This window comes from Mesoplodon mirus (genome assembly GCF_964341445.2).
Source record: "Mesoplodon mirus genome assembly, chromosome: 3".
Taxonomy (NCBI): domain Eukaryota; kingdom Metazoa; phylum Chordata; class Mammalia; order Artiodactyla; family Ziphiidae; genus Mesoplodon; species Mesoplodon mirus.
This window is the reverse complement of record NC_138978.1, coordinates 177,040,928-177,059,373: the sequence shown is the minus strand read 5'-3', so window position 1 is coordinate 177,059,373 and position 18,446 is coordinate 177,040,928. Positions and strand designations below refer to the sequence as shown.

Below are 18,446 nucleotides of genomic sequence, written 5' to 3'. Positions count from 1 at the left end.
TTTATAGTGTCTAGTCTTACATTTAGGTCTCTAATCCATTTTTAGTTTATTTTTGAGTATGGTGTTAGGGAGTGTTCTAATTTCATTCTTTTACATGTAGCTGTCCACTTCTCCCAGCACCACTTATTGAAGAGACTGTCTTTTCTCCATTGTATATCCTTGACTCCTTTGTCATAGATTAGTTGACCATAGGTGCGTGGGTTTATCTCTGGGCTTTCTATCTTGTTCCATTGATCTATGTTTCTGTTTTTGTGCCAGTACCATATTGTCTTGATTACTGTAGCTTTGTAGTATAGTCTGAAGTCAGGGAGTCTGATTCCTCCAGCTCCATTTTTTCCCCTGAAGACTGCTTTGGCTATTTGGGGTCTTCTGTGTCTCCATACAAATTTTAAGATATTTTTTTGAAGTTCCATAAAAAATGCCATCGGTAATTTGATAGGGATTGCATCGAATCTGTAGATTGCTTTGGGTAGTAGAGTCATTTTCACAATATTGATTCTTCCAATCCAAGAACATGGTATATCTCTCCATCTGTTGGTATCATTTTTAATTTCTTTCATCAGTGTCTTATAGCTTTCTGAATACAGGTCTTTTGTCTCCCTAGGTAGGTTTTTTCCTAGGTATTTTATTCTTTTGTTGCAATGGTAAATGGGAGTGTTTTCTTGATTTCTCTTACAGATTTTTCATCATTAGTGTAGAGGAATGCAAGAGATTTCTGTGCATTAATTTTGTATCCTGCAGCTTTACCAAATTCATTGATTAGCTCTAGTAGCTTTCTGGTGGCATTTTTAGGATTCTCTATGTATAGTATCATGTCATCTGCAAACAGTGATAGTTTTACTTCTTCTTTTCCAATTTGTATTCCTTTTATTTTTCTTCTCTGATTGCCGTGGCTGGGACTTCCAAAACTATGTCTAATAACAGTGGTGAGAGTGGATATCCTTGCCTTTTTCCTGATCTTAGAGGAAATGCTTTCAGTTTTTCACTACTGAGAATGATGTTTGCTGTGGGTTTGTTGTGTATGGCCTTTATTATGTTGAGGTAGGTTCCCTCTATGCCCACTTTCTGGGGTGTTTTTAGCATAAATGGGTGTTGAATTTTGTCAAAAGCCTTTTCTGCATCTATTGAGATGAACATATGGTTTTTCTTCTTCAATGTGTTAATATGGTGCACACTGATTGATTTGCATATATTGAAGAATCCTTGCATCCCTGGGATATATCCCACTTGATTGTGGTGTATCAACCTTTTAATGTGTTGTTTGATTCTGTTTGCTAGTATTTTGTTGAGGATTTTTGCATCTATATTCATCAGTGATATTGGTCTGTAATTTTCTTTTTTTGTAGTATATTTGTCTGGTTTTGGTGGCCTCACAGAATGAGTGTGGGAGTGTTCCTTCCTCTGCAATTTTTTGGAAGAGTTTGAGAAGGATGGGTGTTAGCTCTTCTCTAAATGTTTGATAGAATTCACCTGTGAAGCCATCTGGTCCTGGACTTTTGTTTTTTGGAAGATTTTTAATTACAGTTTCAATTTCATTACTTGTGATTGGTCTGTTCATATTTTCTATTTCTTCCTGGTTCAGTCTTGGAAGGTTATACCTTTCTAAGAATTTGTCCATTTCTTCCAGGTTGTCCATTTTATTGGCACAGAGTTGCTTGCAGTAGTATCTTAGGATGCTTTGCATTTCTGCGGTGTCTGTTGTAACTTCTCCTTTTTCATTTCTAATTTTATTGATTTGAGTCCTCTCCCTCTTTTTCTTGATGAGTCTGGCTAATGGTTTATCAATTTTGTTTATCTTCTCAAAGAACCAGCTTTTAGTTTTATTGATCTTTGCTATTGTTTTCTTTGTTTCTGTTTCATTTATTTCTGCTGTGATCTTTATGATTTCTTTCCTTCTGCTAACTTTGGGTTTTGTTTGGTCTTCTTTCTCTAGTTCCCTTAGGTGTAAGGTTAGATTATTTATTTGAGATTTTTCTTGTTTCTTGAGGTAGGCTTGTATAGCTATAAACTTCCCTCTTAGAACTGCTTTTGCTGCATCCCATAGGTTTTGGATCGTCGTGTTTTCATTGTCATTTGTGTCTAGGTATTCTTTGATTTCCTCTTTGATTTCTTCAGTGATCTCTTGGTTATTTAGTAACATATTGTTTAGCCTCCATGTGTTTGTGTTTTTTACGTTTTTTTCCCTGTAATTGATTTCTAATCTCATAGCATTGTGGTCAGAAAAGATGCTTGATATGATTTCAATTTTCTTAAGTTTACCGAGGCTTGATTTGTGACCCAAGATGTGATCTATTCTGGAGAATGTTCCGTGCGCACTTGAGAAGAAAGTGTAATCTGCTGTTTTTGGATGGAATGTCCTATAAATATCAATTAAATCTATCTGGTCTATTGTGTCATTTAAAGCTTCTGTTTCCTTATTTATTTTCATTTTGGATGATCTGTCCATTGGTGCAAGTGAGGCGTTAAAGTCCCCCACTATTATTGTGTTACTGTCAATTTCCTCTTTTATAGCTGTTAACAGTTGCCTTATGTATTGAGGTGCTCCTATGTTGGGTGCATATATATTTATAATTGTTATATCTTCTTCTTGGATTGATCCCTTGATCATTATGTACTGTCCTTCCTTGTCTCTTGTAACATTCTTTATTTTAAAGTCTATTTTATCCGATATGAGTATAGCTACTCCAGCTTTCTTTTGATTTCCATTTGCATGGAGTATCTTTTTCCATCCCCTCACTATCAGTCTGTTTGTGTGCCTAGGTCTGAAGTGGGTCTCTTGTAGACAGGATATAGATGGGTCTTGTTTTTGTATCCATTCAGCAAGCCTGTGTCTTTTGGTTGGAGCATGTAATCCATACACGTTTAACGTAATTATACATATGTATGTTCCTATGACAATTTTCTTAATTGTTTTGGGTTTGTTTTTGTAGGTCCTTTTCTTCTCTTGTGTTTCCCACTTAGAGAAGTTCCTTTAGCATTTGTTGTAGACCTGGTTTGGTGGTGCTGAATCCTCTTAGCTTTTGCTTGTCTGTAAAGCTTTTGATTTCTCCATCGAATCTGAATGAGATCCTTGCATGGTAGAGTAATCTTGGTTGTAGGTTCTTCCCTTTCATTACTTTAAGTATATCATGCCACTCCCTTCTGACTTGTAGAGTTTCTGCTGAGAAATCAGCTGTTAACCTTATGGGCGTTACCTTGTATGTTATTTGTCATTTTTCCCTTGCTGCTTTCCATAATTTTTCTTTGTCTTTAATTTTTGCCAATTTGATTACTATGTGTCTTGGTGTGTTTCTCCTCGGGTTTATCCTGTATGGGACTCTCTGCGCTTCCTGGACTTGGGTGGCTATTTCCTTTCCCATGTTAGGGAAGTTTTTGACTATAATCTCTTCAAATATTTTCTCTGGTCCTTTCTCTCTCTCTTCTCCTTCTGGGACCCCTATAATGCAAATGTTGGTGTGTTTAATGTTGTCCCAGAGGTCTCTTAGGCTGTCTTCATTTCTTTTCATTCTTTTTTCTTTATTCTGCTCTGCATCAGTGAATTCCACCATTCTGTCTTCCACGTCACGTATCTGTTCTTCTGCCTCAGTTATTCTGCTATTGGTTCCTTCTAGTGTAGTTTTCATTTCAGTTATTGTATTGTTCATCTCTGTTTGTTTGTTCTTTAATTCTTCCAGGTCTTTGTTAAACATTTCTTGCATCTTCTCTATCTTTGCCTCCATTCTTTTTCTGAGATCCTGGATCATCTTCACTATCATTATTCTGAATTCTTTTTCTGGAAGGTTGCCTATCTGCAGTTCATTTAGTTGTTTTTCTGGGGTTTTATCTTGTTCCTTCATCTGGTACATAGCCCTCTGCCTTTTCATCTTGTCTATCTTTCTGTGAATGTGGTTTTTGTTCCACAGGCTGCAGGACTGTAGTTCTTCTTGCTTCTGCTCTGTGCCCTCTGGTGGATAAGGCTATCTAAGAGGCTTGTGCAAGTTTCCTGATGGGAGGGACTGGCGGTGGGTAGATCTGACTCTATGAATTTATCTTACAAATAGACACAAACAAATGCACAAAACTATACAGACAAGGACATTTACTGTAGCAGTAGTTTAGTATAATCATGGAAATAACTCAAATATCAATTAATAGATTATTTAAATTATGGTATAATACAAAAATTTTAAGAGACTGAGATAAGTTAATATATAATGATATAATTTCATTTTTGTTAGGAAATCATTTTCAAAGCAACTCGGAAACAGACTCTGACCTGTCAAGGTGGCAATGGCCACTGAGCAGGGAGGAAGTTCTGCCTCGCACTCTGCACAGGCTCTAGCTCCTCCAATAGCAGTCACACCTCCTATCAAGGTGACAGTGGCCAGCACACCCTCAGGAAAGATGTGGCTGTCATCCACATAAAATTCAGCCTTCACAGCAAAGACACTGGGCACATGCAGTCTACAAAGGGACACTCCCACATAAAAACACCCCTTCAAGACCACAATAGTTAACTGTTTTACCCAAATTCACAGAGACAGAGAAAGTAAAATGAAAAGGCAAAGGAACTACCCTCAATTGAAAAAGCAAGAGAAAACCCCTGAAAAAAAAAAAAAAAAGAAACGGAGATAATCAGTCTATCAGACAATGAACTAAAAAATTTGGTAATATGGGAATTCCCTGGCGGTCCAGTGGTTAGGACTTGGCGTTCTCACTGCCAGGGGCCCGGGTTCGATCCCTGGCCCAGGAACTAAGATCCTGCAAGTGTGAGATCTTAGTTTGCGTGGTGTGGCCAAAAAAAAAAAAAAAAAAATTTGGTAATAAAAATGCTAACTGAATTAAGAAAGAGAAATGATCTATAAGCACAGATCATTTTAATAAGGAACTAGAAACTATAAATAAGACCCAATCAAAAACAGGTAATTCAATTCCTGAGATAAAAGCACTCTAGAAGCAATGAATAGCAGACCACATCACAGAAGAACACATAAGTGATCTGGAAGACAGAATAATGGAAATCACCCAATCAGAACAGTAGACAGAAAGACAAATGAAAATAAACAAACCAAAAAACCCAAAACAAACAAACAACAAAAAAACCCCAAAAGCAACATGTGAGATCTTTGGGATAATATAAAACGTGCCAACATTCACATTATGGGGTTTTCAGAAGGAGAAGATAGAGAGAAACTGTATTTAAAGAAATTATGGCTGGAAATTTCCCAAATCTAAAAAAGTAAACAGATATCCAGGTACAGGAAGCACATAGGGCCCCAAACAAGGTGAACCCAAACAGACCCACACCAAAACATATCATAATTAAAATGGCGAAAGTTAAAGATAAATAGAAAATTCTAAAGGCAGCAAGAGAAAAACAGAGTCATATATAAAGGAATGTCTAAAAGCCTATCAACTGATTTCTCTGCAGAAATTCTGCAGGCCAGAAGGGAGTGGCATGATATATTCAAAGTCCTAACAGGGAAAAACCTGCAACCTAGGATACTCTACCCAGAAAGATTATCATTTAGAATAGAAGGAGAGATAAAGAACTTCTCAGACAAGTAAAACCTAAAAGAGTTCACCAATACTAAACCTCGCCTAAAAGAAATGTTGGAGGGTCTTCTCTAAATGGAAAAGAAGTAACAATCTATAGGAAAGGGGAAATCCCAAAAGAAAAGGCAAATATATAGTAAGGATTGAAGATCACTTAAATAAGACAGTACCTAGATTAAAAAAAAAAGAAATTATAAAAGCAACTAAAACTACAATAAACAGTAAAGGGATAAGCATGAATGTAAAATATGACATCAAAAAACAACATATGAAGGGGAATTCCCTGGTGGTCCAGTGGTTAGGACTCGGTGCTCTCACTGCCAGGGCCCCAGGTTTGATCCCTGGTCAGGGTACTAAGATCCCACAACCCGTGCAGTGTGTGTGTGGGAAAAAAAAAAATATATATATATATTTATATGATATATATGATATATATATATGAAGGAGGGGAGTGAAAACTGTAGAACTTTTCAGAATGTGTTTGAACTTAAATGATTATCAGTTTAAAGCAAGTAGACATAATTATAGGTCAACATATATGAACCCCATTGTAACTACAAATCAAAAACCTACAGTAGATACACAAAAACCAAAAAGAAAGGAATTCAAGCATACTAAAAAAGAAAATCATCAAACCACTATGGGAGAAACAAAAAGAAGAAATGAATGAAGACGAACTACAAAAACAACTGGAAGGGCTTCCCTGGTGGCGTAGTGGTTGGGAGTCCGCCTGCTGATGCAGGGGACATGGGTTCGTGCCTCGGTCCAGGAAGATCCCACATGCCGTGGAGCGGCTGGGCCCATGAGCCATGGCCGCTGAGCCTGTGCATCTGGAGCCTGTGCTCCACAACGGGAGAGGCCATGACAGTGAGAGGCCCGCGTACCGCAAAAAAAACAAAAAAACAAAAAAACTGGAAAACAAGGATTAAAATGGCAATGAGTACATATCTATCAGTAATTACTTTAAATGCCAATGGACTAAACACTCCAAAAGACAGCGTGGCTGACTGGATAAAAAAAACAAAACCCTTCAATAAACTGCCTAATAAACTCACTTCAGGGTAAAAGACACATACAGACTGAAAGTGAGTGGATAAAAAAACACTTCATGCAAACGAGAATGACAAGAAAGCAGGGGTAGCAATACTCATATCAGACAAAATAGACTTTCAAAGGTTATAAGAAAAGATAGCAAAGGGCATTATATAATGATAGAGGGATCAAAACAAGACAGGATATAACACTTGTTAACATACATGCACCTAATATAGGCGCACCTAAATATATAAAGCAAATTTTAACAGACATAAAGGGAGAAATTGACAAAAATATAATAACAGTAGGGGACTTTAACATCCCATTTACATCGACGGACAGAAAATCCAGACAGAAAATCAACAGGGAAACAGTAGTCTTAACTGACACATTAGACCAGTTGGACTTAATTGATAGCTACAGGAAATAACATCCAAAAATAGCAGAATACATACACATTCTTTTCAAGGGCACATGGAACGTTCTCCAGGATAGATCACATACTACGTCACAAAACAAGTCTCAAGAAATGTAAGAGGATAGAAATTATATCAAGCATTTCTCCCAAGCACAACAGTATGAAACTATAAATGAACTATAGAAAGAAAACCAGGAAAGAACAAGCACACTGAGACTAAACAATATGCTACTAAAAAAAAAAAAAAAGGGGGGGTCAATGATGAAATCAAAAAGGAAATTAGAAAATACCTCAGGACAAATGAAGATGAAAACACAGTTTTCCAAAATCTATGGGATGCAGCAAAAATAGTTCTAAGAGAGAAGTTCATAGTGATATAGGCCTTCCTCAAGAATAAGAAAAATCTCAAATAAACAACCTAACGTACCACCTAAAAGAATTAGAAAAAGAAAAACAAAGTCCAAAGTCAGCAGAAGGAAGGAAATAATAAAGATCAGAGAGAATAAATAAAATAGAGACCAAAAAAATCAACAGAGAAGATCAATGAAACCAAGACCTGGTTATTTAAAAAGACAAATAAAATTGATAAACTTTAGCCAGGCTCTCATCAAGAAGAAAAGAGAGAGGACCCAAATAAACACAATACTACAGAGAAACAAACAAACAAAATGACAGAGAATACTACGAATAGTTATATGCCTACAAACTGGATAACCTAGAAGACATGGACAAATTTCTAGAAAGATACAGCTTGCCAAGACTGAGTCAAGAAGAAACAGATAATTTGAAGACCGATCACTAGGAGTGAAATTGAATCTACAATTAAAATACTCCCAGCAAACAAAAGTCCAGGACCAGACAACCAAACATGTAAAGAAGAACTTATACCTATCCTTCTCAAACTATTCCAAAAATCTGAAGAGGAGGGAACGCTCCCAAATTCATTTTATGAGGCCCCACCATTACCCTGATACCAAAATCACACATAGACTCTACAAAAAAGGAAAATTACAGGCCAATATCTTTGTTTAATAGAGATGCAAAAATCCTCAACAAAATATAAGCAAACCTAATCCAATGATGCATAAAACGGATCATACACTATGATCAAGTTGGATTTATCCCAGGGTCACAAGGATGGTTCAACATACACAAATTAGCCAATGTGACATACCACTTTAACAAACAAAAAAAGATGAAAATCACATGATTATCTCAGACGCAGAAAATGCATTTGACAACCTCAATATCCATTCATGATAAAAATGTTCATCAAAGTGGGTATAGAGGGAACAAATCTCAACATATATGACAAACCCACAGCCAACATAATACTGAACAGTGAAATGCTGAAAGCCTTCCCGCTAAATTCAGGAAATAGTACTGGAAGTCCTAGACACAGCAATCAAAAACAAAAAGAAATAAAAGGTACACAAATTGCAAGTGAAGAGCTAAAACTGTCATTATCTGCAGATGACATGATACTCTATAGAGAACCCTAAAGTCTAGGCCCCAAAACTATTAGAACTAATAGATGAATTTGGAAAGGGTGCAGGATACAAGACTAATATACAGAAATATGCTGCGGTTCTATATACTAATAATGAAATATCAAAAAGAGAAAGTAAAAAACAATCCTGTTTAAAATTGCACCAAAAACAAACTCTAGGAATAAACTTCACCAAGGAGGTGAAAGACCTATACTCTGAAAACTATAAAACATTGAGGAAGATGATTCGAAGAAATGGAAAAATATTCCGTGCTATTGGGTTGGAAGAATTAACATTATTAAAATGGGCATACTAGCCAAATCAATCTACAGATTTAATGCAATCCCTATCAAAATACCCAGGACATTTTTCACAGAACTAGAACAAATTATCCTAAAATTTATATGAAGTCACAAAAGACCCTTAATTGCCAGGGCAATCCTGAGAAAAAGGAACAAAGCTGGATGTATAACCCTCCCAGACGTCACACTATCCTAAACTGTAGTAAGCAGAACAGCATGGTATTGGCACAAAAATAGACACATAGATCAATGAAACAGAACACAGCCCAGAAATAAACCCAAGCACCTGCAATAAATTAATCGACAACAAAAGAGGTAAGCCTATACAATGGAGAAAAGACAGTGTCTTCAACAAGTGGTGCTGGGAAAATGGACAGCCACATGTAAAACAGTAAGACTAGAACATTCTCTTTCACACCATATACACAAAAACAAAACAAAACAAACCCTCAAAACAGTTGAACTGTAAGCCCCGAAACCATAACACTCCTAGAAGAGAACAGAGGCGGAGCACTCTGTGACAGACAGTGCAGCAATATTTTCCTGGATCAGCCTCCTAAGGCAAAGGAAATAAGAGCAAAAATAAACAAATGGGGCCTAATTAAACTTAAAGATTTGCAGAGCAAAAGAAACCACTGACAAAAGAAAAAGACAAACCATGGAATGGAAGAAAATATTGGCAAATGATGCGGCTGACAAGGGGTTCATATCCAAAATGTATGAACAGCTCATACAACTCAGTATCAAAGAAAACAAGCAAACAATTCAATCCAAAAGTGGGCATAGGATCTGAATAGACATTTTCCCAAAGAAGACATGCAGATGGCTAACAGGCACATGAAAAGATGCTCAACATCACTAACTATTAGAGAAATGCAAATCAAAACCACAATGAGGTATCACATCACACTGGTCAGAATGGTTAGCATCAAAAAGTCTACAAAAGGGGCTTCCCTGGTGGCGCAGTGGTTGAGAGTCCGCCTGCCGATGCAGGGGACACGGGTTCGTGCCCCGGTCCGGGAAGATCCCACATGCCGTGGAGCAGCTGGGCCCGTGAGCCATGGCCGCTGAGCCTGCGCGTCCGGAGCCTGTGCTCCGCAGCGGGAGAGGCCACAACAGTGAGAGGTCTGCGTACCGCAAAAAAAAAAAAAAAAGTCTACAAAAGACAAATGTTAGAGAGGATGTGGAGAAAAGCGAACCCTCCTCATACACTGTTGGTGGGCATGTAAATTGGTGTAGTCACTATGGAGAACAGTATGGAGGGTCCTCAAAAAGCTAAAAATAGACTACCTTATGATCCTGCAATTCCACTCCTGGGTATATATGCAGAAAAAATGAAAACACTGATTCAAAGAGATACGTGCACCACAATGTTCATAGCAGCACTATTTACAATAGCCAAGACATGGAAACAACCCAGGTGCCCATCAACAGCTGACTGGTTTACAAAGATGTGTCATACACACACACACACACACAAATTGAGTATTAGTTGGTCATAAAAAACAATGAAAAAAAGCCATTTGCAGAAACATGGATGGACCTAGAGAATGTTATGCTTAGTGAAATAAGTCAGAGGAAGATAAATACTGTATAATATCACTTATATGTGGAATCTAAAATGCAATACAAATGAATGTGTATGCAAAACAGAAATAGACTCACAGATATAGAAAACAAACTAGTGGTTACCAAAGGGGAGAGGAAAGCAGGAAGGGATAAATTAGGGGTATGGGATTAACAGATACAAATTATCATATAAAAAGTAGATAAGCAACAAGAATACACTGTATAGCACTGGGAATTATGCCCAGTATCTTGTAATAACCTATAACAGAATACAATCTGACAAAAATACTAAATCAGTATGCTGTATACCTGAAACTAAGACAAAACTGTAAATCAACTGTACTTCAAAAAACAAAACAACATATGAAAGTATATGCACAGAAGAAGAAATCCATATGCTAAGCATAAAAACATATTTATACCATATACTAAACTAAATAGTTTTACAGTATTTCAATTTTTATAATGGTAATTTTTTCTAATCATAAATAAATTATACAGCCTATCAAGCCAGTTAGATTTCTACAGAGATCCCACATGCCAAGAAGCCAAACCAACAACAAAACAGGCCTTTTTTAAAAAGTAGGTAACACTAACTAGGCTAAGGCAAGTCTAGTACTTTAAGGTGTGAAACCTAGATACAGGGAAAAGTCCTAGCTAGTGATATGAAAGTTAAATAATTTGATTATGCGTCAGGGTGGAAGAGATGATAAAATGATCAGAGGAAATGTAGTGGGGGAGCATTGAAAAGGCATAGAATAAAGGGTAGAAGTAGAACTGATGGAAACCAAGATAAGAATTAGAGTCCAGTAGGAAAGAAGCAAACACATAATATGTTTACATTTAGGATATATAATGGTAATATGTTACAGCTATTTTTTTTCAATCTTTGATAGCCTGTGTATCTGACAATACTAATTTTATATCATGCCTAAATGAGTTAAACTGGGACTAAGGAGCCTGTTCTGGTACCTGTACTACTAAATAGCAGCATAATCTTAGTCCAAAATCCCTTGACATCTTTGGTCTTCAGTTTTCAATTCCATAAAAATGATGGGTTCAAATTAGATAATTCAAAGTCATGTTCAGATAAAAAAATTCCATAATCCTAAAAGGACTATTCCTCATTCAGTTAGGTAACTACTTGTCCAGCTATTTACCCACACCTACCCCTCACACCATTCCATACAAGAGATGACTAATGTTATGACAACTCCCTATTCCTGCATTCATGACAGACATTGGTAATTAGCTACAGCCCTTTGCCCCCAAGCCCACTCACTGAGCTCTCTCTTACTTTCATACATCCTTGCAACCATTTTCAATCAATTGGAGATGGTACTTGAGATAAAACCTATTCACCATCCTATAAATCCATAAGCAAGATATGACTTTCAATACAATTTTAAAACTTCCTTAGTATTTTCTACATTTTAAGAAACTCTGATAATTCTCTCCTATGAATAAAATTGACTCATATTTTTGTACTCATTAGATTAATAAAATAGGATATAAGCTCCATCAAGATAACCTGAAGATACCAGCCTATGTATTTCCTGATTTATTTATTCTGAATCACTTTTAATAACCTCTGCTAATATGACCTCCTTAGTCAGAGGCACCAATGCTAGGAATTCTACACTCACGCAAACTGTCAAAGAACCTAATATATATCCATTAATCCTATTCAATGGCATAAGGAGGTCTGGGGTAATGAACTGTATTGCATTGCTAATTTACTTAGCGTATGTTCAGTATAACAAGAGATAGCGAGAGCAAATCAGGATTTAAAAATAACATTTATCTCAAGGTTTTCTTCCATAAAATATTTAAAAATCTTTAGATATAGAAGCTGCCCACCATTTTAAAATGAGACAAGCAAACAAAGAAAAAAAAATATTCTTACCAGTTTTTCTGCTTCTGTGTTCATTTCCCTTAATTTCTTGATATGTTCCTTTTTAATCATGAGAATTTTTGATAATCTGGTCTATAGACAATGAAGAAGAGATGTTTTGGAATAAACACAGGCACTTAAGTATATCATGTAGATGTCAAATTTCTAAGTTTTCACCAAGATATTTTAGCAGATTTTGGTGTTTCAATATAAATATAGCACAGACACTATTTTATAAGTCAGACTGGCTGAGAAGAAGATATTTTAAAATCCACTGTAACCAGGATATGTCAAAACGATTAAGGAGTCAACCTGAATAAGCTTTCACTGGTCCAATATGGAACAATGTGTGGACCAATCATAATAATAACTACAGTTAACTGAAGCACAAATACATTAAAATCCATGAGTTCAGACTGATACTTAAACAAAATTAACCATTGTTGGAGAATACTAGTGACCATACTCATAAACTGGAAAACAAAGACACTATACAAACTATGCCATTAGGTAACCAAATAATAGATTAGGGGAAGTTTTTCCTTATAGAACTATTTCAGCTACTAAACAAAGAACAAGAATAGCACCATTTTGCAATCCTAATGAATGAATTGACCTAGGCATTGATAATTAGTACCAGCCAACATTATATAAAAAAAGATAAAATAATATGGGTATCCTATTAGAACACAAAACCACACATAAAAGTAGTCACACAAAAACAAGTACACCAATCAAATAAAAAACCCAAATCAAATCAAACCTTTATATTCAATGAGCAATTTACATGAACTATAAAAGACAAAAGAATATGTCGGATGTTATCACAAGGATTCAGTCAGCAAAATCCAGACTGTGGGAGACTCTATGGACAAATAATCCAGTTTTTTCAACAAATAAGTTAATGGGGAAAAAGTACAGTCAACATTTAAGAGACAACTGGAGAACTGGAATGCTGACTGGATATGTGACGATATTAAGACTTTTTTGTTAACTTTTTAGATATAATAATGATAATATAGTTATGTCTCTTAAAAAAAAAGGGCCCTTACCACTTAAAGATATATAACGAAATATTTACAGATAAATGATATGACGTCTGATTTCTCAAAACAGAGAAAGTGGGTGGGAGTATAGCTGAAACTGAACTGGCCAGGAGTTGTTGATAACTGTTATAGCTAGATAATGGGTACCCAGAGGTGCATTATACAACTCTGTCTGCTTTTCCTTTTTTAATTAATTAATTAATTTATTTTATTTATTGTCTGTGCTGGGTCTTTGTTGTTACACGCGGGCTTTCTCTAGCTGTGGCGAGTGGGGGCTGCTCTTCGTTGCAGTGCACAGGCTTCTCATTGCGGTGGCTTCTCTAGTGTGGAGCACAGGCTCTAGGTGCGCAGGCTTCAGTAGTTGTGGCACGTGGGCTCAGTAGTTGTGGCTCGCGGGCTCTAGAGCACAGGCTCAGTAGTTGTGGCGCACGGGCTTAGCTGCTCTGTGGCATGTGGGATCTTCCCGGACCAGGGTTTGAGCCCGTGAACCCTGCATTGGCAGGTAGATTCTTAACCACTGCGCCACCAGGGAAGTCCCCTGTCTGATTTTATATGCATTAAATTTTTGATAATTAAAAAAAATCTAAAAACTTGACCTAAGTTGATACAGGCAGAGGGAGGGCCTGGTGAGATATGTTACATACTTATTCACACAGTCCCTCATTAGTATCTCCAGAGCTCTGGACTGGTACCCTGTCTCTAGTTGTTGGGGTTTTATGGAAATTTGTGTGATTCTTCAGAGTTAGAAGCAGTAAAAGATGGGATGAAGGCAACAGTCTCTCTCCCATTTTCAGTTCTGTGTTTCTTGTTTTTTTTAATTAATTAATTAATTTTTGGCTGCCTTGGGTCTTCGTTGCTGTGTGCAGGCTTTCTCTAGTTGTGGCAAGCGGGGCTACTCATTGTTGTGGTGCACGGGCTTCTCATTGTGGTAGCTTCTCTGTTGTGGAGCACAGGCTCTAGATGCTCAGGCTTCAGTAGTTGTGGCTCACGGGCTCAGTAGTTGTGGCTCACAGGCTCTAGAGCACAGGCTCAGTAGTTGTGGTGCACGGGCTTAGCTGCTCCGCGGCATGTGGGATCTTCCCGGATCACGGCTCAAACCCGTGGTCCCTGCATTGGCAGGCGGACTCTTAACCACTGCGCCACCAGGGAAGTCCCTTCTTGCTTGTTTTTGATAGAAAATCACGCTGTTTCCTTTTCATTCTTTTCAAAACTGAGTCCTCTCTAAGAAGTGGGTCAATCTTTTAGATTCCTCAAAATCCCTAACCCCAGGAAAGAAAAAGTTTCCTAACTAAGCAAATTCATTGTAAACTATGTTATAAAACTTGCAAAAAAATGATGTTTATTTTGTTATAAGAAAGAAAACAGTAACAGAAAAAGACAAAAACATATCTCATAGCTTAACAAGAGCAAATCTGAGTTTCATAAAACTTTACATATTACAAAAGACAAGTACATAAAAGGACTTTTATTTTTATCTGCTAGATAGCTTAAAAATGAGAGCAGTGTTTTAACTAGGCTTTTACATGTAGATTTTGAAGTTAAAATTAAGCACTGCAATCAATCATCTAAGCATCAATAAAAACATCAATACTTTAGAAGTAGCGTACTAGTATTTAGCCTCTGACTCCCTCTGCTGGTGTATCGATGGATCTCTCTCTCTCTCTCTCTCCCCAGCCCCTCTCTCCCTCTCCCTGACCCCCTGTTCTTCCCCCCATCTCCCCCTACACACACTTGCCCAAATATGACATATTAGCTCTGTTTTTACTTCCACTATTTAAAAGAAAGAATTTCTTTAAAACAGAAGTGTCCTATGTGTGAAAATGATAAGCCTTGGCTCTTTTCATATTTTTAACTTTTCATATAAAAATATCTTATCTACCTTTGGAAGTTAAAAGGTGTAATTTTGTATTCCAAGGATAATTAACAACATACAACTAAGGAATAAAAAATGCTATACACATACACACAAATGACAAGACTTTTCCTCAAAATAACATTAATTGTAAAAGATAACACTGTGAATATTTTAATGGATTACGCTATAAACATTTTTATTTATAAAGACTCTATCCCAAGCCAAATAGTTTTTCTTTTCAAATAAAAAGAAAAGAAACAAATTAAACATTATTAGACTATGATTCAAACTAAATAAAATAAAATAAAATAAAACATTAAATTACTGATAAAAAAACAAACTAAATAATTTATTTAATCTAACTTTCAAAACAAACAGCGCATTACATTCTTAAGAGTCAGGCTATTCAAGGAAATTGTTCTATATAATAATTCTATACTTGTTTCGATTTAGCCTTAGATTTCTTTGTGCCTAATCAATAAGTACTTAGCAAATGAATAGCTATTCCTAGTCTCAGAAAAGAAATAAAATAAAGTTCCTCCTAACCAGAGAGCTGGCCAACACATCACAATTGTTGAGGTGACTGATAATGGCAGGATTCACTGAGATTACTAAATAAAAACCCTTATAATTATACAATTTATGAACAGTTAACCATTCAGTTTCACAGAGCATATACTAGAAGGTTAGAGTCCTTAACACAGAAAAATAATAAGAACCAAACCCAAGAAAAGCCCAACAAAAATAGGTCTCTAAGTCTTTTTTTGTTGTTATAACTTATTTTCAAGCTTGTTGGAAAATAACAGAGTTCTTAAAACCAACACAATGATTTTCAAAAGTATAAAAATATTTGGTCCTAGAAAAATTTTCAACTTTAATAACACAAAAGTCATTGAATTTTTTTAACAAATAACCAAAATATTCAGAGCAATTCTTACCACTTGGATAAGGAACTCTACTGGAAAACCACCTAACGTTTCTGTGTCAGAGCCAGAAATTTTACTTCTCCAAGGTGACTGTCCTAATAAGGGGTCATTATCCTGTGGGAATAAAAGGGAATTATTTAACCATTGACTTTTCAAAAGGAAGTATCTATTTTAAAATTTTATTTATTTATTTATTTATTTTTGGCTGTGTTGGGTCTTCGTTGCTGCGTGCAGGCTTTCTCTAGTTGCGGCAAGCGGGGATTGCTCTTCCTTGTGGTGCACAGGCTTCTCATTGTGGTGGCTTCTCTTGCTGCGGAGCACAGGCCCTAGGTGCGCGGGCTTCAGTAGTTGTGGCACGCGTGCTCAGTAGTTGTGGCTCGCCAGCTCTAGAGCACAGGCTCGGTAGTTGTGGTGCACGGGCTTAGCTGCTCCGTGGCATGTGGGATCTTCCCGGACCAGGGAACGAACCTGCATCCCCTGCATTGGCAGGTGGATTCTTAACCATTGTACCACCAGGGAAGTCCCAGAAGTATCTTATTTTTTAAAAAATTTATTTTATTGAAGTATAGTTGATTTACAATGTTGTGCTAATTTCTGCTGTACAGCAAAGTGATTCAGTTATGCATATATATATACTTTTTTTTCATATTCTTTTCCATTACGGTTTATCACAGGATATTGAATATAGTTCTCTGGGCTATACAGTAGGAAGGAAGTATCTTATTCTTAAATAAAGAGCAAATTCTATTACAATTACTACTCTATTAAAAATCCTACAAAAAAGGAAAATATTTCCAGAGTTGAAGCAACTATTTTATTTACTTTATTAACTTTTTATTTAATATCTGACAACTCAAAATAATGTGGGCACCTCCTGAAGTTACTGTAATAGATGTGTATTTCATAAGAACATAGTTTACATTCATAATAATCATTTAAACTACTGGTGGCATCTGAAAAATATTACTTACTGTAATTGGTGACTGGAGAGGAGGAGTATAATGTAACCGTGGTGGAGTCATAAAAAATCGAGAAGGTCGCTGTTTTTGTCCAAAGGCAGCAATAGGCATCGTCTCATGAGGCTCATTACTCTTTGGGAAAAGAAAATAGTCCCCAAAACTTGAAGACTTTACCAATCATTTTAGCTTTATAACAGTTCTATTTTATCATAAAGTATATTAACCTACAAAGATCAAAGGGCTAGAACTTAAGTCAGAGTATGGATACTACTCTGTTACTAAGAGGTTGAATTCATAAAAACAGAAGAAAGTGATCTATTGAAAGAAAGGAAAGTGATCTATGGTCACCCTTGGTTGTCTCTGTGTTAAAGACTATATGAATATTACCCACTGTAATTAAAGGCAATTCTTATCTGGCCAGGGAGAAATGTTTGGGTGATCTCATAAAGGAAATTACATTAATGAAACAGAAAAGTAGTTTTTCTTTTTTGAAATGGGAGGTTTAAAGATTTCCTCCTTTAATGAAAAAAACTAAGATTGGAATACCTTGCTCTATATTTAGTCCAAATTTCCCTTCTCTCCTACTCCTCTCTAAAAGTACATTTGATAAGGAAACCCTTACAGTAAGCAGAGAGTCACAGTTTTTTAAAAAGTATAGATCAGAAAAAAAAGACTCTCCTATTTTTGCACTAAGGAGATAAAGTAATTTTGATTTTTAATTGTAAGTTCACAACCCTTAAAAATCAAGTTTGGGCTTCTCTGGTGGCGCAGTGGTTTGGGAGTCTGCCTGCCGATGCAGGGGACAGGGGTTTGTGCCCTGGTCCGGGAAGATCCCACATGCCACGGAGCGGCTAGGCCCGTGAGCCATGGCCCCTGAGCCTGCGTGTCCTGAGCCTGTGCTCCGCAACGGGAGAGGCCACAACAGTGAGAGGCCCGTGTACCACAAAAAAAAAAGAAAAAAGAAAAAAGAAAAAAAAAATCAAGTTTATAACAAAGAAATGGGAAAAGGGGAGGCTAAATGTGAACAATTTAATTTCTATAATGCTTAGAGGCAAACAGTTTTGTTACAAAAATTTCATTACTCATTAAAAAAACTATTAGAGTTATATTTATCTTTTATATTTTAACTTATTAGAAAGGTATATAATTTCCATGACATTGCTAAATCAAGCATGATCATGAAATAATGGTCCAGTAGTTTAATGGACTATATCAGAAGTTCAAAAGATGTGGATTCCAGTCTCAATAGGGCAAGAATCCAGCTTGAAAGCCTTGAATAAATTACCTAAAGTACTTATGTCTCTATTTCATCATGCAAAAGGTGGGGGTAATTAACAACCACCCTGCATACTCTGAGGATAAAATAGTAACATATAAAAATATATATTTTGAAGTGCAAGATGTTAACATACTTTTA

At 36.3% G+C, this 18,446-nt stretch overlaps 1 protein-coding gene across 3 annotated transcripts in view; it reads right to left on the bottom strand.

The window, feature by feature from the left end:
- Nucleotides 1-18,446, bottom strand: part of LIN9 (lin-9 DREAM MuvB core complex component) — a 93,467-nt gene that overhangs the window by 8,889 nt on the left and 66,132 nt on the right. For all 3 annotated transcript variants that reach the window (XM_082613776.1, XM_082613777.1, XM_082613778.1), the window contains exons 9-11: nt 17,042-17,161; nt 16,083-16,184; nt 12,256-12,336 (exon numbers count right to left, since the gene is read on the bottom strand). In XM_082613776.1, the coding sequence (XP_082469902.1) occupies nt 12,256-12,336; nt 16,083-16,184; nt 17,042-17,161 (303 nt within the window). The remainder of the gene's footprint in view (nt 1-12,255; nt 12,337-16,082; nt 16,185-17,041; nt 17,162-18,446) is intronic.